We start from the raw sequence: 20489 nt of genomic DNA, 5'->3' as shown, positions 1-20489 counted from the left end.
AAGAGTACATGACGCGCTATGACATTAGGGGAAAAAAGGGGTGGCAATGCGGAAGCAAGAGGAAGCATAATATCACTAGAAGGAGGAATCAGCAGAGACAGGGAAGTGAAGCCGAAGCAGAAAAAGTGAAGAAAGCTGAAATAGCCGAACAATCTTATTACATTTCCAACAATATATTAACACTTATACTTTATAATAATAAATCGAGTTGGGCATCATAACTCAGCTCACATAAAATTCATGATCAGGATCAATAGTCGAGTCGATCTGGCCATGTCTTTTGAAAAATATTTTGATATTTCTTCATTTTTTTTATTAGTATTATAAATTTGTATCGATTTGCAGAAAAGCATTTTGCCACGCCCACACAAACGCCCACAAACCGCCCAAAACTACCACACTCACAATTTTGTAAAATGTTTTGATATTTATACCCGTTACTCGTAGAATAAAAGGGTATACTAGATTCGTTAAAAACTATGTAACAGGCAGAAGGAAGCGTTTCCGACCATATAAAGTATATATATTCTTGATCAGGATCAATAGTTGAGTCGATCTGACCATGTCCGTCTGTCCGTCCGTCTGTCCGTCTGTCCGTCCGTATGAACGCTGAGATCTTAGGAACTACAAAAGCTAGAAAGTTGAGATTAAACATACAGACTCCAGAGACATAGAAGCAGCGCAAGTTTGTCGATTCATGTTGCCACGCCGACTCTAACGCCCACAAACCGCCCAAAACTGCCAGGCCCACACTTTTGAAAAATGTTTTGATATTTTTTCATTTTTGTATTAGTCTTGTAAATTTTTATCGATTTGCCAAAAAACTTTTTGCCACGCCCACTCCAACTCCCACAAACCGGCCAAAGCTGCCGCGCCCACACTTTTGAAAAATGTTTTGATATTTTTTCATTTTGTATTAGTCTTGTAAATTTCTATCAATTTGCCAAAAAACTTTTTGCCATCCCCACTCTAACGCCCACAAGCCGCCAAAAACTGTCAGTGTTGAAATTTCTTCTTCGCACATCCACTAGCTGAGTAACGGGTATCAGATAGTCGGGGAACTCGACTATAGCGTTCTCTCTTGTAAATTTTTATCGATTTGCAAAAAAAACTTTTTGCCACGCCCACTCTACCGCTCACAAACCGCCCAAGGCTGCCACGCCCACACTTTTGAAAAATGTTTCGATATTTTTTCACATTTATGTCAGTCTTGTAAATTTTTCTCCCAAAACTGCCACGCCCACACTTTTGAAAAATGTTTTGATATTTTTTCATTTTTGTATTAGTCTTGTAAATTTTTATCGATTTGCAAAAAAAACTTTTTGCCACGCCCACCCTAACGCCTACAAATTGCCAGAAACTGTCAGTATTTATGAACCTCCTGACTCGCTGACTAACGGGTATCAGATAGTCGGGGAACTCGACAATAGCGTTCTCTCTTGTTTTTATTTTAGCTTTCTATTATTTATTGAATCTTCCCTTTGTTTTAAGGAACTAACAATAAGTATTTAAATCTTTATCTAGCTTAGTTAACTTTCACTTAGTGATAGTGTTTGTGATTAATGCACTAATAAGTTTATTGCTGGGCTAGGAGGTCGTTGAGGTGCAGCTGGCTTTGACTGCATACTCGGATTAGTTGTCTTGCGAGGGTGGTCAGCTTTTGTTCGTATTTCATTTTTTTCTCTGTAATAACAGATTTGATTACTAATTTGATTTTTTAGGTCTCTGTGTATGTCCTCGTTTCGAAGGAACCATGGCGCTCTAGTGATAGTTCTCAGAATTCTTGACTGTGCTCGCTGAATAATGTCTATGTTACTTCTGGATGCGTTGCCCCACAGCTCGGAGCCATGAGTCCAGATAGGTTTTAAGAAGCAGTTGTATGGAAGAGCTTTAAACTCCAGTAGAGGTTCTTTGATTTAAATCTAAATTGTATCGTCTTCGCTTCTATATGTTTGCGCCAAATGAGCCGCCTGTCCAGATGGACACCCAGATATGTTACCTCGCCGGCTTGTGGAATGCATATGTTATTCAGGGCAGTGCTGGGCATGTTTGTTTGTTAAAGGTAAAGGTTACCTTCTTGCATTTTTGTACATTTATTGTAATTCTCCAGTCGGCAAGACATCGTTCTACAGATGTTAAGTTTCGGGATAGGAGTGCTGTGGAATTTGTTGGGCATTTGGAGCGACTGAGTATCATCAGCGAACGTGGAGGTTGTTACATTGTAGTTTGTGGGAAAATCCGCCGTATACAGGGTGTATAGGATTGGACCCAGAACCCTGCCTTGTGGCACTCCAGCTTCGATTGCGCAATTGCGTGAGGTGCTTGTATTGCATCTTGTTGCACTCTGTTGTATAAGTACGACTTCAGTAGCTTATTTGTATTTTGGGGCAACAGCTTGGTTATTTAAAAGAAAAGTCCATCCAGCTACACTCTGTCAAATAACTGTTTGACGTCTTGAAAAATGGCTGTGCAATAATCTCGGTGTTCAAAGCAGTACGAATTTCTGACGTGACTTTATCGACCTGTTCGATGGTTCCAATTATTTCTCTGAAGCCAAATTGATGTGTTGGAAGTGTGTAGTTTTGTTTTAAGGTGAGGGATAATTCGCAGGAGTCATATTTTTTCAAACAACTTTGAGAGAAAAGTTAGTAAGCTAATCGGTCTATATGATGATGGCATCGTTTTATCTCTTCCTGGCTTCGCAGATGTGCAGAATAGCACACTATGAGAGTTCAATGAGCATTTTTGGAGTTATTAAGTCGAAGCAAAGCGATTTTCTGGGCTTCAGTTGCTTTTTGATAACCTTTGCTTATTCACATGGTCGGAATTCAATGGGTTCTTGAGGTTCTATATTTGTTGCTATTAAAGGCGGGATTTGGTCGGAATACATTTTTTTTTGTTTTTTTTTTTCGTTTTATTACCTGTGTAAAACTATCTCGACAATACAGGTAATTTTTTAATGAATTTAACATACTTGTAATTGCACAGAAATTGAATACAAAATTGATCGGTTCCGCGTCAAGGATAAATAAGCACAAACGCGGGACAGAACCGGGCAACGAATCCGTAAAAGATTCATGCACATAAGAATATATAATCTCAGCAAATAGCTATAGGATTTACAAGCTCGATCCTCAGCTGCTGCGCATGCACAGGAGCAATTTGGCAATAGCCTGAGCTCTTGTGATTGATACATCCTTTATTTGTTTATATAAGATCTCTACACTGCGCAGAGTTTGGGATGTGAAAACCTACATCCAATTGTGATTGCGCCTTGTTGGCTAGGAGCCACAGATTGACTGCCAATTGAGCGATAGTTTCCCTCTCCAGGTCAGCGTACCTCACAATCCTTAGAAAAAGTTCCAGTTCCAGTTCCAGCTCAGCTTGCGATCTTTGCTGCTGCGCTACTCCCAATGATTTGAGCTGCATAAGGATGGCATCAACAACCTGAGCACACATATTGTTTACCTCCTGCAAGAATTTGGGATCGTGGCCGTACAAATCGTCATGGGACACCACTCCTTTTATATGATAGGGAAACCTTTCCAGTCTTTGCACATAGAGCATATCGAGGGAATGTAGATAGATGATACTAGGCGCTGAGCTTGTGACTTGTTTAGTAATTGCAAAATTGATCAGGACTGGGATTTTTCTTGGGTCTGTTTGCCAGTATGTGGCCCTTCACGGGTAAACATAGTCTAGCTTGTTTTTCGGCTTCATAAGCGCATTGAACAACTGCCTATTCTTTGGCGTCACAAGTCGAGATCCCCAATGGGTGTGCTTGGCGTTATAGTCACCCGCTGCGATGAATCTGTCACCTAGTGTGTTAAAGAGTTCCATGAATTGATCCTCGGAGATTAGAAAGCGTGGTTGGCAGAAGACTGCGGCTAGAGTTATTGAACCAGTGCTGAGTTGTAAGGCATACCATGTAAGGCGTACCATAGAACAAATATCCTGGTCTAAGAAAATTGTATTTATTTGTGAGGTGCGGACAAGAGGGGCGAGCGCGGAGGCGATACAGTGGCCTCTCACATTAACACAGTCGAAACTGCTTTGTTTTGTTTCTTCTTTGCGTGCATTATTGTTGTTACCAATGGTCGGTGTTGCTGAATTTTTTACAGCTGGCACAGCGATAATCAGTTGGTCCGCTGACGAAGTTGTTGTTGTGGTAGCAGTGACAGTTGCTGGTCACTGCACTTGTTATTGAGGTGTTACAATTACCCGGAATGGTCGTTTGGCGCGGCGTAGGGAGCGGGATAGGAGAGGCGGTCTCTTCGCTCCACGACTTGTGGGCAAGAATGCGGTCTGTCGTTCGCTGAGGGCAAAATTTTATTTTTCGAGTTATTTGAAGGTGGGGGTGCTCAAACATCGATTTGCGAGACGAAAGAGAAGTATGCATTGCTGCGTTCCAAAGAGAGCCGACGCTTTTCTTGTTTACATTGTCGCTGAGTGCGTATGCCGGTTTGATTCATTGTTGTAAGTCCAAATATAACCAGAACAATATGGAATAATTACTTATTTTAGTAAATATTTACTAAAGTCTATAATTGTTAGTTGTGCGAACTGCACTTTGTGTAACATTCACTATACTGTTGTATTATTAGAACTTGCTATTCGTAGGTAAAACGAAACACGTCTGCACTCGCCGACGATCGAATGCAAAGGATTTTGAAGTCCGATGATTTGTCAGGCAAACGGTTCCAATTAAGAGGAACGAAATTATAGGAACGGTCGATTCGACGGGCTTTACAGAAGGCCCGTTAGTCCAAAGGAAATATGCCACCCATAGGCCTATAATTAATAGGAACATATGAATAGGTTATGTTGATATATGTACATATAATAAACTTTTTTGGTGATAGATTTAATGAAAAAAAATATATTTTCCTTTTTTATGATCTTTATTTGAATAAGTTTCACCAGAGGTCAGTTAAGAACTAATTTACAAATGTATTCTTTCGGCCCAGCAAACCTTTTAATGAGGATTAACATAAGCCTTTTAAGTTCTACTTAGCTTTATATGTCAAGCTTAACAGATCATTAAGCTCGTTACCGTTAAGCGGTTCGTATCTTGGGGGAATGTTATTTATGAGGCTTTTGGAGAGTGAAGCTTTCCAAAAGATCGGCTTTAGCTTTTTTATATGAAGAGTGACTATGTCGTATGAAGAAATGAATATGTCACTCCCCCACCTTTTAGATATTAGCTTGTCCTCAAGCGATTATTTCTGGATATAAGTGTGGTACTGGATTTGCAATTTCAGCTATTTCTGTTTTCGTCTTTGTTTCTTTTTCGATATTTTTGTTAGTGTTTTTACTTGGTTTTAGGTAAGAGATAATAATTTTGTGTGGCGCTGTTTTACATTTCATATAAAAGTAAAATATGTAAATTAAAACTAAAACAGATATGAAGATTATTAGTATGTTTCTGTAAATTGTGTTACTCTTATTGTGAAATGGAGTGGGCGGAGTTGTTGTCCAAGATAATTTGTCTTCTGACGTCGTTGTTGTTGCTGTTGCGGCTGCTGCTGATAAGTTCCTCCAGAAATGAAGTCACGGGATCGACTTCAATTTCGCACTTTATTAAAACACTTGTAAATTAAGACTAACTTAAACCTAACATTGGGAATACCGCGGGACCGCGGAGTGGTGAATACCTTGCGGGAAGGAGGTAGAGCGAGAGGAGAGAAGGAGAGCGCGAGGAGAGAAGGAGAGCGCGAGCAGCGGTGCTTGCGAGCCGTGGAGGAGCTTTGAGTACAAGCATTGGCCGCTTACACTGCCGCTCAACTTTTTGCGCCCTTCTGGCGTGAACATATTGTTTATGTGTGACATTGCACAGTGGTTCCCCCAGAGGCCAAAATTCAAAAAATATGAACCAGAATAGATTGGCAAAAGTAAAATCATCTCTAATGTCAGACAATACAAGACAAAACCGGTTTTTTCTAGAAAGCTAACGGGACTTTCTAAAAATAGAATTGAAGTCGCAAGCACAAGCTCATTTGCGAAGCGTAGTTGGACGAATTGCATTCTTCTTAATAACAGAGCGAACTTCAAAAAGGTAAAGCGTCAGTAATACTTATCTGATTGATATAATTTAAAATGCAGTTTAAATTTGAAGGTATTTACTTTTATAAATTCATTATGTTAAGTTAATTTCATTGATTTAACACTTTTTTTGTAATTATATTTGATTTAACCTTTTTTGTGTATTTTGTGAACGTCTTTTTCATGTTTACGTAAAGTTTTAGTTGTGTCCCGCCGATACCCCGAAATAAATGTTTATGTCATTGTATTAAAGAGTTTCTTGAGGTAATAAAACTCTTCGAGAATTTTGCGGAAAGTTGCGGATGTGCTTGTTATCGTTAATATACTAACCCAATCTCTTATTTTTTCAAAGTCAAATTTGCCAACGAAGTCTCTGTTTTGCCTTTTTATTGTGCTGTCTGTGTGATTTTGTCTTTCGTGTATGTGTAAAATTTTCAATGCTCATTTAATTAATTATTTTGTCATTTTTTCTGTGTAAATTTGACTTGGCTTAAGACGGCGATTTGTATCAGTGTGCGTTTGAACGCCATCACATTTTTAATTTATGGTGCACAAAAAAGGGTACCTATACAGAAAAAATACAAGAAATTATCACTGCTGTACGAGATGAAATTAAGACTAAAGGCTACATAGTTGAATTGACCGAACATATGCAATGTATTCCAAACCTTTGTAAACAAATTGCTGATTATTGGACACGCTAAATGGACACGGAAAATGTCACGGATTATTACAAACACCGACATTTTGAATGCACTCCTTCTACGCTCCGATCCGTTTATAACCGGACAGAGGGACCTTGAGAAAAAGGATAAGTCAACTTTGCTTGAATCTGTTTATAGTTTGCTAGAGGAAACATTGTAAAATTAATAATAAAGTATTAAATTAATTTCTAATATGCATTTTATATTTTCATTAGTTTTTCCAAACAAAAAAAAAGAAGAAGAGAATAGAGAGAAAATAAGACTCCATAAAGTATATATATTTGTCTGCCTGCCATTTGTCAAAATATACACGAATTAACCTGGTTTATTTGCTAAAAAAATTATTGCTACTTATAGGTGCTTGAAAGGGTTTTTTTGCATTTTGGTGGGAAGGGGCTCCAATCCTAACAATTTTTACACCATGCTTACTGAAGCACTATTGGATCCCTGAGGTTAAATTTGAGGTTTCTAACTGCACTGGAAGTATTTATGGCCGCGTCTCCATACAAGAGGAACCACTGTGCATTGGTTCGATTTTTGTTACTTGTGTTCAGTAAATATTACATTTGTGTATTGTTGAATACTATTAGATATTGTAATTTGTTTTAGTTCTGCTGTGCAGTTGGATATTTTTATAATTTTATTATTTTCAATATAAATCTCTTGACCGTTACAATTGTGATAACGTTTTTCTCTGGTCATATTCCAGGTTATAAGTATATTTGGTTTAATGTATTGAATATAGGATTGTTTACGATATTTTTGAAAAGTACAAGTTGGTGTTTCGTGTTTTATTATGTTAGCTATGCAATGGTCTTTGACAATATTCTTTGTTAGTGTATTTAGAACATAGTTGTTATGTGAGTAGAATTTGCCTTCAATATTTTCCTTAATAATTTGGCCATTATTGTCGGGGTAAGGTGCAATGATGAAAGTTGGTCGTTCAATTGAATTCATAGGAATGTGGGACATTAGGAATATTTCATTAGTACGTACGTTATACCAAGCGGAAGTTTTTATGTTTATCAGATTTTTGTAATTAATGTTGCCAATATTTTCATGTTTTAGTAGTTTAGGATTAAATATTCCTAGTCGTGTTAGTTGTGAACCCATTTCAATGTCTTCGATATATTCGGTAAAATGTTCAATATTAAATATTAATAGATTCAATTTTTGTTCTTTTTTCAAAGAATTGGACTGGTTTTTAATTATTTCAATGCCACCAATAACGTGGTTTAGAGTGCTGACCTGTACTGTACTGTGTCTTGTGATAGAGTCGAAATTTGTTGTTCAATATGTTGTCTGTCGTCTTCGTCTAGTGTGCCAAAAAGATATCTTAATGTGGAACCTACAAAGTTAGCCAGTCCTCGTTTGTTTCGTTTTGAGATGCGTATGCCATTTATTTTTCTTTCCATTTTCTCGGTTAAATATTTAATTTGTGTGACATTTTTAAATTCTTGACATTGTTTAATTATACTATTAAATGTTTCTTCAACTTCTGTAATATTTATGGTGAGACAGTGATGCATAAAGGTGATAGGGATTTGTATTGTTCCAGATTCAAACAAGATAAATCCTTGATTGTTTTCTATTGGGTTGATTTCGATTGTTCGTGCTGTAGTTTGTGTCGCAATACAAGTTATTATGGTGATTATGAGTCCGATGATTGGGAGGTGTCGGTTTGCTGCAAGTATTTGCTGTCATTAACTTTCTTTTTCTTTTTAAATTTGCTTTTATAATGAATAACGTTGTGACCGCTATTATTTTCGTTATAATGTTTTTCGTCTAATTGTTCTATTCTGCCTGTTTTTCTAAAGGGATTCTTTGATTTTGCGCGTGTTAAGGGTGCTTGTCTAAATTTTGTGTCGATTTCGAAATCATGTCGTTTTTTGTTAAGATTTTTGATTTTCATTTCTTTAATAATCTGGGTATCATAAGTAGGTGTGTCTGCGTAAAGAAGGATGTTAGCCGGTATCTGTCCGGTTGTGTTATGTTTAGTCTTGTGGTTGTATATGAATAAAATTGTTTCCATTCGTGTTTCTTTATTCTCTCTATTGTTTTCAGTATTGATAATTCTGATTTTTTCATTTATGGTTTTATGAAGGCGTTCTATGTCTGCTATTCCTGTTTTACTTGTGGTAATATCTATTTGTATGTCTTCGTTGTTTAGCCAAGTTTTTAAAGAAGTGCTTATAAACGCGGAGTCCTTGTCTGCTTTAGTTTTCTGTGGTTTTCCCATGTCGTTAAAAATTCTAGTAAGGGCTCGTTTTGCCTCTAACCAATCCCTACTGTTTGTTTTAATAAGTGAAGCAAATTTTGAATAAACGTCTATACAAGATAAGTACTGTTCGTTGTCAATAGCATAAAAGTCAATAACATAAATTTCGCGTGGGTTATTTGTCTCTGGAGTTATTTCGAAAACTAGTTTTGTTGGTCTATGTTCTGTCTTTGCAAGGTTACAGACTTCACAATCATTGATAATGTTTTGAATTAGTTTATTATAATCGGGAAAATGTTGAGTTTCTTTAAATAATCGGATCATTTTTTCAATACCAGGGTGTAACAATTTAGAATGTTGAGTAATAATGAATTCTTTAAATTCAGGATAAGATTTTATGTCTTTTAACATTATGATACTTTTCAGAATTTTCACGTTACTATGTGGGTTAATGGTTTCTCGATATGCTTTTTGAAAAACTAAAAAGTCTTTATCGTTTTCCAGGTAAATAACACTGCTATTATTTAAGAAGTATTTAATAAGAATATCTTTTGCCTTTGTCAGGGTCATGTCAGTGTATTTGATGGTCAGTTTTATTTTGGAAAAGTATTTCGTTGTCTCTACTTGGTCTACGCTATCTTTTATAAATTCAATTTGTCTTGCAAAATAGTTTATGGGTTTTTCTGTAATTTCAATGTAGGTTTCGTTGCTTTCTGATGAACTGTGTATTGTTGCTGCTGTTGAAATATTTTCTTGTTCGCCTACCATGTTTTCTTCAATTTCGACGCGAGATAAAGCGTCTGCTACATGATTAAGTTTACCTTCTAAATATTTGATTTTGAAATTATATTCGCTAAGTCTAATTCGCCAACGTTGTAGTTTTATGTTAGGCTCTTTAATATTATTTAGCCAAACAAGGGGTTTGTGATCGCTCAAAATCTCAAAGGGGACTCCATATAAATATGGGCGGAAATATTTGGTTGCCCAAACGATTGCTAGTAGTCCTTTTTCAATAGTGCTAAATTTTGTTCATGATCATTTAATGTTCTACTTGCAAAGCTTACTGGCTTATTGTCTTGTGATAACACGGCTCCTATGGCGAAATTGCTATCGTCAGTAGTGACTTGAAATGTTTTTGTGAAATCAGGGCAAATCAAAATTGGGTCGTTCATTATGAGTGTAAAAACAAGAGCTTTTTCTTGAGTATAAATGATAAGTCGGATGGTGCTAGGTTAATAGTTAAGTTTTAATTACAATTCTTGATTATTTCTCCTCACTTAAACTCCTCGTGGCTATATCTTCAACTTCAATTTTTTATCTGTTGTTGTTCTATTCTCTCTTTTTTCTAATTCCTATCTGCCACTTGTTCGCTAGTACGAGTTGGCAGCCTAGCGCAACAGCTGTTATGTTAACATCATTCAAAAAACGCGAAATTCAAATATACAAGATTATTCTAATTGGGTTTTGACCCAACATACCGGCCCCCTTGAAAGTATGCGATTGACTTTCAAGAGACAGGTAATAAGGCGAGTTTCCGTATAGGGCGGCGGATGATTCCCTTGGCAGTGCGTACGTCGGCTACACGCACGATGTTGTCCGCTCCTGCAATCGTGCTGACTATGCGCCCAAGAAGCCACCGTTGTGGGGGAAGATTATCCTCGTGAACGATGACCATGTCGTTGACAGCCAAATTTGGTGAAGTCTTCGTCCAGGTTGTGCGAACTTGGAGCTCGTTGATGTACTCGTGGCTCCAGTGACTCCAGATGTGATGTTTGAGTGCGCTGACCCTTTTCCATCGATCCAACTTGTCCAGGTTGTCGTCGATTGGTGGAAGTTCCGGTAGTGCTCGGAGTGCGTCACCCACTAAGAAGTGGCCAGGCGTGAGAGCGGCCAGGTCGTTTGGGTCTGATGAGAGCGGCGTTAACGGGCGAGAGTTCAGGATCGCCTCGACGTCAGCAGCTGCAGTGGCTAACTCCTCGAAGGTTAACCTGGTGTCTCGAAGAGTGCGATTGAGTAGTCCCTTGACACTTTTTACTGCAGCTTCCCATATGCCCCCGAAGTGTGGAGCCCTGGGTGGAATAAAGTGGAAGTTAATGAACTCTGAGCGACAGAAATAGTGGATTGTTCTTGTTGTTTCGTCTTTAAACAGAAACTGCTTCAACGATTCGAGCTTGTTGTTAGCTCCTACGAAATTTGTAGCGTTGTCACAGAATATGTCCGAGGGAAGTCCGCGTCGGGCAATAAAACGCTTTAGTGATGCAATGAAGCTATCCGTCGTGAGATCCGATACCACTTCGACATGTATCGCCTTCGTGGCAAAGCAAACGAAGACGGCTAGGTAGGCCTTGGTAGGCGGCTTACCCCGGATGCGCAAATAGACGTTGATTGGTCCGCAAAAGTCTATTCCACATCTTGAAAATGGTCTAGATGGTGTGATCCGCTCTTTAGGCAGTTGGCCCATTAGCTGCCTTTCGAGAGTTGGTCGATAGCGGCGACAATGTATACATGAGCGAACGACTTGTCGCGCCAAGTCCCTTGCATTCACTATCCAGAACTGTTTTCTAATTAAAGCGACGAGCGTCCGTGGCCCGGCGTGATAGTTCTGTAGATGAAGATGGCGAGCGAACTGTGACACAAATGGATCCTTAGCTGGGAGCAGCACAGGATGCTTTTGGGTTTTTGGGTAGTCTGCTAGCTCCAGGCGCCCTCCGACCTTTAGCATTTGGAAGCCATCTGTAACCTGGAGGAAGAGACTAAGATTTTTAAGGTTAGTGCGAATCGGATGGCCCTTCAGGACCGAGGACATCTCTTGAGCGAAGTGAATAGTTTGAATATTCCAGACGATGCAATGTAGCGCCCGCATCAGTTCTGCTGGCGTCGGCGAAGGTGATTGGAATGGCGTTAGTTTACGGCAGCGCTGAGTAAATCTGTACACCCAAGCGATAACTAGTAGGCAGCGATGATGCGAACTGATCTTGTAGATTCCTTCAAGTAGTTGATTACTAGTCGTGTGTACGGCAAAGGCTGATTTTCTCTTCTCCAGTTGGACAGTTTCCATATCAATGTCACTGTTGTCTCGACTGTCCTTTGGCCAATGTTGATGATCTTGGCCTAGGAACTCAGGTCCCTCGAACCATATCGATTGTTCCAACTCGGTGATAGTGCAGCCCCTGGACAAGATATCAACCGGGTTGCAGTGAGTAGGAACATGTTTCCAGTGGCAATCTGACGTGAGTTCTTGAATTTCGGCAATTCGATTGCCGACAAAGGTTGATAAGGTGGCCGAGTGTTGGCGATTCCAATGTAGAACAATTTGAGAATCGCACCATAAGAACGAAGTCGGCTTTCTGTCAGCGAAGATTCTAATGATTTTTTTGTAGAGCTGTGCTAACAAATGTGCTCCACACAGTTCTAATTTCGGCAGAGATAGCTTCTTGGTGGGAGCAACTCTGGACTTCGATGTGATTAGCTGTACCTTGGTCAGCCCATCTGATCCGATTGTGCGAGCGTAGATGCAGCATCCATACGCTCGAATGGAGGCGTCACAAAAGCCGTGTATTTGAAAGGTATGTATCGCTGATTGGAGGCAATATCGTGGTATTGCTACAGACTCCAACGACGAAAGCGATGCAAGCAGGGACATCCAAGCTGTATGAATGCCTTGGGGTACTGACTCGTCCCAATGTAGTTTTAGGAGCCACAGCTCCTGGAGGATAATTTTTGCCACTATGATGATGGGAGTAACTAATCCCAACGGATCAAACAGCGAAGAGGCTATGGACAAAATCGAGCGCTTGGTGACGTGGTCCGAATCGAATCTTGGCGAGAACGAGAACATGAATGTGTCCCGTACTTGGTCCCACTTTAGGCCAAGCGTGCTGGTTAGCATTTCGTCGTCCAACTGCAAATGTTTGACTGTAGCGTCATCGACAAACTAGCAGTGATTTGAATGCCATTTTGCGAGTTCTAATTGGCCATCCTGTAGAATCGCTGTAACTTCCCTTTTGATTTGATGTAGCTCCTCTACCGTATCCGCTCCACCTAGGAAGTCATCCACATAGAAAGACGATTTGATGGCTTTAGCTCCAATCTCCAATTTGTCCATGAATTTGTCGGCTAGATATGACAAACTGCGTATGGCTAGATACGGTGCAGCCGCTGTGCCATAAGTTACAGTATTCAATTCGAAGGTGCTCAATGGTTGCGATGGCGACGCTCTCCAAAGAATGTATTGGAATCTGCGATCCTCGGCAAACATGTTGACTTGGCGGAACATCTTGACCACATCAGCAGTGATGGCATAGCGATGTATCCGAAAACGCAGGAGTAGTGTATAAAGATCTGGCTGAATGGTCGGCCCGACCATCAGAATGTCGTTGAGCGATTTCTGGGACGTCGTCTTGCAGGATGCGTCGAAAACCACTCTGAGCTTTGTTGATGTGCTATTAGGCTTGAGCACGCAGTGGTGCGGAATATAATAATGCGGAGTGTTTAACTGTGGATGGCTCACGGGACTCATGTGTCCCAGATTTTGAAACTCCTGCATAAATTCAACATATTTGGCCCCTACCTCAGGCCTTTTGCATAGGCTGCGTTCGAGGGAGAGGAATCTCCTTTTGGCAATGTCGAATGAGGCTCCGAGAACGGTAGGTTCATCTTTAAATGGAAGTCGTACTTCCAATCGACCATCTGAATTACGTCTTACCGTTTTGGTGTAGAACTCCTCACAGTTTCGCTGCTCTGGCGTAAGTGTGATCTCAGGAGGCTCCACATAATCGATGCGCCATAGCCGTTCCATTTTTTGGTCAATTTCTGTTAATGCGATAGATGAGTACTGATGGAGTGTTCTGGGATGAGCTCGACATCGACCAGACACTATCCATCCAAGTAGTGTTTTTTGTAGTACGGGCAGATCCTTTCCTAATTTAACTTGGCCGACTGCCAATATATCGAAGAAGGTTTCCGTCTCCAAAAGCAGATCGATCCGACGAGACTTGTTAAAGCTCTCGTCAGCAAGAGATGAGTGCTGCGGAAAGTTCCACGCAGAAATGTCAATTTCCGATTCTGGATGATAGGCAATGTGGGATGTCACGCAAAAATCAAGGAGCAACTCGAATCCATTGTGCCTCGACTTGATATTGGTGGTTGCATGGTGTTTAATTCGCGTTTGTGTCTCACCAATGCTACGAATCTCGAGGTTGAGCTTGCTCCGTGGCAGTCGAAGTCTTTGAGCAAACTCCTCGGATATGAAATTCACCTGAGAACATGAATCCAGAAGCGCTCTTCCTATTTTGTAGCTTCCAGATGCATCCTTGACCAGAATCAGTGCCGTGGCCAGAATGACACAGTCGGAACGAGACTCCGTGTGAGTATGCGCGACTGCGTCCGAAACTTGTACAGGCTCCGCTTGAGGGAGTGGCAAGGGAGCTGCGGCCGATCCTGGCGATGGCCGATGAAGCAGCGAGTGATGCGGTAGTGCACATGAGTGGCACCTCCGCGTCGACGGGCAGTTGGCTACAAGATGACCCCTGCCAAGGCAATTAATGCATAGCTTGTGGCGCTTTATTGCATTGAGGCGATTATCTAGGGCGAGATTGATTAGTTCTGGGCATCTAAAGGTCTTGTGGTCTGTCTGTGAACAGATGTTACAAGTTTGTGTGGTGCAATTGAAGGACAGACTTGCCTGATTCCTCTGCGAGCGCGACCTATGGCCACCTGGTTGACTCATAGGGGCTTCAGCAGGAGGCTTCTTATCCGATTCCAAATATTGACAATGACGTTCAACGACTCCAACGCATTTGTCCCACGAAGGCAACGTAGTGTAGTCCAGCGACTTATTCCACTTCCTCTTAGTCTCCTGGTCCACTTTGCCCATAACTATGGAGATGAGCATGGCCTCGCAAATCTGTGGCTCGGTGCTCAACGAACGCAACGAGTTGTATAATGCGGATGCATTATCGATTAGGCTGCGCAACTGCTGACCATTTGACTTGGCGACAGTTGGCAATGCGAAGAGTGACGATATGTTATCCAAAAATACGAGAGTCGGGTTGTCATAGCGCTGCTTTAAGCGGTCCAGAGCCTTTGTGTAGTTGTCTGCGGTCACCTGGAAAGCTCGAACCGTTTCAAGGGCTGGTCCTCGAAGACAGTTTAACAACTGGTTGAACTTCTCGATCTTAGACATGGATGGCTGGTGGCCAATAACTTGGTTAAACGACAAGATAAAGTTTTGGTACTCGCAGTATTTGCCGTCAAATGTCGGCAATGATAAGCGCGGGAGCTTAACTGCAGATGTGTGCCCAAAATTAACCGTAGATTCATGAATGCCGGTGCTGTTAGCGTCTGGTCCAAGTTGCTCCTGAACGCAAACCTTGGCGTGGATAAACAGTTCCTCTATTTCGAAGCGAGTATTGCGCTGCGCCTCAGTTGGCTCCATCTGCTCTATGGCTTCCTGGGTAGATAAAGCAAGTTTAAAATACGATTCCAAAATCGACAAACGGCAAGATAATTCCAACGGAGATAAATTCAAACCAGGTTCCACTGATTTGCTCATACGTGTTAGGTTTTTTCGAGCACTCGTTCGTTGAGCTTTAAGTTGCTCCAGCGAAGACATTTTTGCAGATGTTTGTTTACTTTATTTAATTTCGATCTGGATATTCCTTGCTTGACAAGGTCTGTGAGAGCGAGCGAGACGACGAGATGTAGTGGAAATTTTTCGCTCGCCAAGCCTAGAGTGCAACCTAGAGTGTTGCGCCAGAATGAGGTTATGTATGGGGGTGCTCCTGGGGGCAATATGTATAGTTGGAGGACCGAGATGTCGACTCCAACTATAGCGATGACACTTGGAGGATGTCCAACGATGTCCAATGATGCGGCGGGAGACCCTTGAGTATAGCCGGCACCTGCGCTGCATGTAGTTGTGGGCAAATGCACTAGCGAAAATCCTATGCGGACGCTGGGTAGACCGGCAGCGAACGCGATGCGCGAATGTACGAGAGTTTGGCAGGGCAAAAGTCGTAAATGCGCGTGCGAGACTTAGAGCAAAGTAAAAATGGGGGCGAACGTAACCACAATCATCACCACAAATTAACTAAAACGTAGCACAAGTCCTGTCACGGTCGCCAAAATGTAAAAACAAGAGCTTTTTCTTGAGTATAAATGATAAGTTAAATTTAATAGTTAAATTTTAATGACAATTCTTGATTATTTCTCCTCACTTAAACTCCTCGTGGCTATATCTTCAACTTCAATTTTTTATCTGTCTTTGTTCTATTCTCTCTTTTTTCTAATTCCTATCAGCCACTTGTTCGCTAGTACGAGTTGGCAGCCTAGCGCAACAGCTGTTATGTTAAGATCATTCAAAAAACGCGAAATTCAAATATACAAGATTATTCTAATTGGGTTTTGACCCAACAATGAGTGTTTTCAATTTTTCAAATGATTTATTGTAGATAGAGCATGATTTATTTGTCTGTCTGTGAACAGATGTTACAAGTTTGTGTGGTGCAATTGAAGGACAGACTTGCCTGATTCCTCTGCGAGCGCGACCTATGGCCACCTGGTTGACTCATAGGGGCTTCAGCAGGAGGCTTCTTATCCGATTCCAAATATTGACAATGACGTTCAACGACTCCAACGCATTTGTCCCACGAAGGCAACGTAGTGTAGTCCAGCGACTTATTCCACTTCCTCTTAGTCTCCTGGTCCACTTTGCCCATAACTATGGAGATGAGCATGGCCTCGCAAATCTGTGGCTCGGTGCTCAACGAACGCAACGAGTTGTATAATGCGGATGCATTATCGATTAGGCTGCGCAACTGCTGACCATTTGACTTGGCGACAGTTGGCAATGCGAAGAGTGACGATATGTTATCCAAAAATACGAGAGTCGGGTTGTCATAGCGCTGCTTTAAGCGGTCCAGAGCCTTTGTGTAGTTGTCTGCGGTCACCTGGAAAGCTCGAACCGTTTCAAGGGCTGGTCCTCGAAGACAGTTTAACAACTGGTTGAACTTCTCGATCTTAGACATGGATGGCTGGTGGCCAATAACTTGGTTAAACGACAAGATAAAGTTTTGGTACTCGCAGTATTTGCCGTCAAATGTCGGCAATGATAAGCGCGGGAGCTTAACTGCAGATGTGTGCCCAAAATTAACCGTAGATTCATGAATGCCGGTGCTGTTAGCGTCTGGTCCAAGTTGCTCCTGAACGCAAACCTTGGCGTGGATAAACAGTTCCTCTATTTCGAAGCGAGTATTGCGCTGCGCCTCAGTTGGCTCCATCTGCTCTATGGCTTCCTGGGTAGATAAAGCAAGTTTAAAATACGATTCCAAAATCGACAAACGGCAAGATAATTCCAACGGAGATAAATTCAAACCAGGTTCCACTGATTTGCTCATACGTGTTAGGTTTTTTCGAGCACTCGTTCGTTGAGCTTTAAGTTGCTCCAGCGAAGACATTTTTGCAGATGTTTGTTTACTTTATTTAATTTCGATCTGGATATTCCTTGCTTGACAAGGTCTGTGAGAGCGAGCGAGACGACGAGATGTAGTGGAAATTTTTCGCTCGCCAAGCCTAGAGTGCAACCTAGAGTGTTGCGCCAGAATGAGGTTATGTATGGGGGTGCTCCTGGGGGCAATATGTATAGTTGGAGGACCGAGATGTCGACTCCAACTATAGCGATGACACTTGGAGGATGTCCAACGATGTCCAATGATGCGGCGGGAGACCCTTGAGTATAGCCGGCACCTGCGCTGCATGTAGTTGTGGGCAAATGCACTAGCGAAAATCCTATGCGGACGCTGGGTAGACCGGCAGCGAACGCGATGCGCGAATGTACGAGAGTTTGGCAGGGCAAAAGTCGTAAATGCGCGTGCGAGACTTAGAGCAAAGTAAAAATGGGGGCGAACGTAACCACAATCATCACCACAAATTAACTAAAACGTAGCACAAGTCCTGTCACGGTCGCCAAAATGTAAAAACAAGAGCTTTTTCTTGAGTATAAATGATAAGTTAAATTTAATAGTTAAATTTTAATGACAATTCTTGATTATTTCTCCTCACTTAAACTCCTCGTGGCTATATCTTCAACTTCAATTTTTTATCTGTCTTTGTTCTATTCTCTCTTTTTTCTAATTCCTATCAGCCACTTGTTCGCTAGTACGAGTTGGCAGCCTAGCGCAACAGCTGTTATGTTAAGATCATTCAAAAAACGCGAAATTCAAATATACAAGATTATTCTAATTGGGTTTTGACCCAACAATGAGTGTTTTCAATTTTTCAAATGATTTATTGTATTCTTCGTTTCTTGTGTCTATTTTAGCTCCTTTTTTTAGAAATATTGTCAGAGGTTTTGCAATCTTTGCAAAGTCTGGAATGAACTTACGGTAGTATCCGCATAAGCCTAAGAAAGATTTGATTTCTTTTGGTGTCTTTGGGAGAGAAAATTTTTCGATTGCCTTAACTTTCTCTTTATTAGGTCGTATGCCTTCTGGACTTATAATATGACCTAAGAAATTTGTTTGCTTTTTTAAAAATTCGCATTTGTCCAATTGGAGTTTAAGATTGGCTTCTTTAAGTTTCTCAAAAACCTTCCTCAGTGAGTCTAGGTGTTCGTTCAGAGATGTTGAATAGATGATCACATCATCTAAATAAACAAGGCAATGCTTATTTATGAGGTCTTTTAGGACGTAATTCATGCACCGTTGGAAGGTTGCAGGAGCATTTTTTAAGCCAAATGGCATGCGAGTGTACTCATAGTGACTGTGTGGGATTTAATGGAATAAAGGGGCGAATGAATCGTTGGTTGGGGTGAGTGTTTTTGATTTGGTTAATGTTTGTATGCTTATAGGTGTTAGGTGGATTTGAGTTAAGTTTTGGCTGACTATCGAATGTTTTTGAAATTGGGTCTTCGTATAGACCTTCTTGTTGGGCGGTTTGCCTTAGTTTTTGAACGGTTGAAATGTCATACCTCGCTAAGGTCATGAACAACCTATCGGGGAGTGAGCGTTGAATTGTATTTTTTATTGTGGTTGCCATTGCTTGTGTATAAACCACCATATTATTTCGGTCATTCTCTAATGCTAACTTATTTATAATTATACTGGACTTATCTTCTAATTGTTCACAGAATAGACGTAAGTTACCCTTAAAAGGTGTGCGATAGTCTTCCTAGTAGATCCTCCAGGGGCGTCTGAGTCTTGAATTCCGTGATTAGGGCGTCTCTTAAAGTTGTCCATTCGTTGTGCATTCCAAATTGGATAACCTTTTCCGCATCTCCGACAATTTGAAGTTCGATGGCTCCAAATATAACCGCCTTCTGTCGAGCGTCGTTTGAAGGGTATAAGTTCAACAGGTATTCGATACGTCTGATGAACGAGCTGAGATTCGATGGGTCTCCAGAGAATTTTGGTACTTGGCGTATTTGCCGAAGTAATTGAGTCATATTTTCCGCTGGTAATTCCATTTTAGTTTTATTTATAAGTTAGTTTCTGTTCTTGTTCACAGACTGCTGCAGTATGTCGAGACTTATGCCTTAAGTGAACTGCACTGTGCGCCTTTTAATTGTATTACACCTTAGTGGAGGTCTCACTTCACGAAGCGGTCCACAAAATTAGGTCTTTAAATTAACTCCGATCACACAGGTTCTTGTGCGGATACCGATTTTAGTCACTTTAAACGAACCGAAATCACTTTGATGCGGCCAATTCGCGGGTACAATCAGAAAAGGTTACTTGGTCGTACAAGTTTCCTCTTTTCACTAGATTGTCAAAGGATAACGAGTTTACTAGGACTTTTTTCAGTATCCTACCGACTGCGCCAATAAACTTTTTTGGTGATAGATTTAATGAAAAAAAATATATTTTCCTTTTTTATGATCTTTATTTGAATAAGTTTCACCAGAGGTCAGTTAAGAACTAATTTACAAATGTATTCTTTCGGCCCAGCAAACCTTTTACAGAGGATTAACATAAGCCTTTTAAGTTCTACTTAGCTTTATATGTCAAGCTTAACAGATCATTAAGCTCGTTACCGTTAAGCGGTTCGTATCTTGGGGGAATGTTATTTATGAGGCTTTTGGAGAGTGAAGCTTTCCAAAAGATCGGCTTTAGCTTTTTTATATGAAGAGTGACTATGTCGTATGAAGAAATGAATATGTCACTATATCAGCTTTCTTATTTGTGCTCGCTATTGTTAATTTGGAGATGCAAACAACATATATGTATATTGTGTCGATCTGTCGGTGCTCGGATGGCTCAAGGACGGCCAGGAGTCGTCTCAGATATTTATTTGATTCAGGTGGGGTTGCTGGAAGAGATTAACGACTTCTATAACGTGGTTGAGTTCGCTTATTTGTACATTATTTTTAGAGATGTCGGCTATTTGTTGTAATTATATTCTTGATCTAAAGTACCGAATAGGTATTTGTAAATTGTTCCTATGAAGTTAACAAGACCGCGTTTACTGCGTTTTACAATTTTTATACTGTTCATTTCTCGGTTTAGTTTTTCTACTAGATACTGAATTTG

At 40.7% G+C, this 20489-nt stretch overlaps 1 protein-coding gene across 1 annotated transcript; it reads right to left on the bottom strand.

Annotated features, from left to right (window-relative positions):
• Positions 1 to 3681: 3681 nt before the first annotated feature.
• Positions 3682 to 17243, bottom strand: LOC122756504. The gene is made up of 6 exons (XM_044006332.1): positions 16487 to 17243; positions 15807 to 15871; positions 12992 to 15415; positions 10553 to 12898; positions 4092 to 4315; positions 3682 to 3907 (listed from the first exon to the last, which is right to left on the bottom strand). The coding sequence occupies exons 1-6, from the start codon at positions 17241 to 17243 to the stop codon at positions 3682 to 3684; spliced, it is 6042 nt and encodes a 2013-aa protein (XP_043862267.1).
• Between the last annotated feature and the right edge of the window lie 3246 nt (positions 17244 to 20489).

This window comes from Drosophila santomea, chromosome 2L (genome assembly GCF_016746245.2).
Source record: "Drosophila santomea strain STO CAGO 1482 chromosome 2L, Prin_Dsan_1.1, whole genome shotgun sequence".
NCBI lineage: Eukaryota > Metazoa > Arthropoda > Insecta > Diptera > Drosophilidae > Drosophila > Drosophila santomea.
This window is presented reverse-complemented; position numbering and strand designations above follow the sequence as displayed.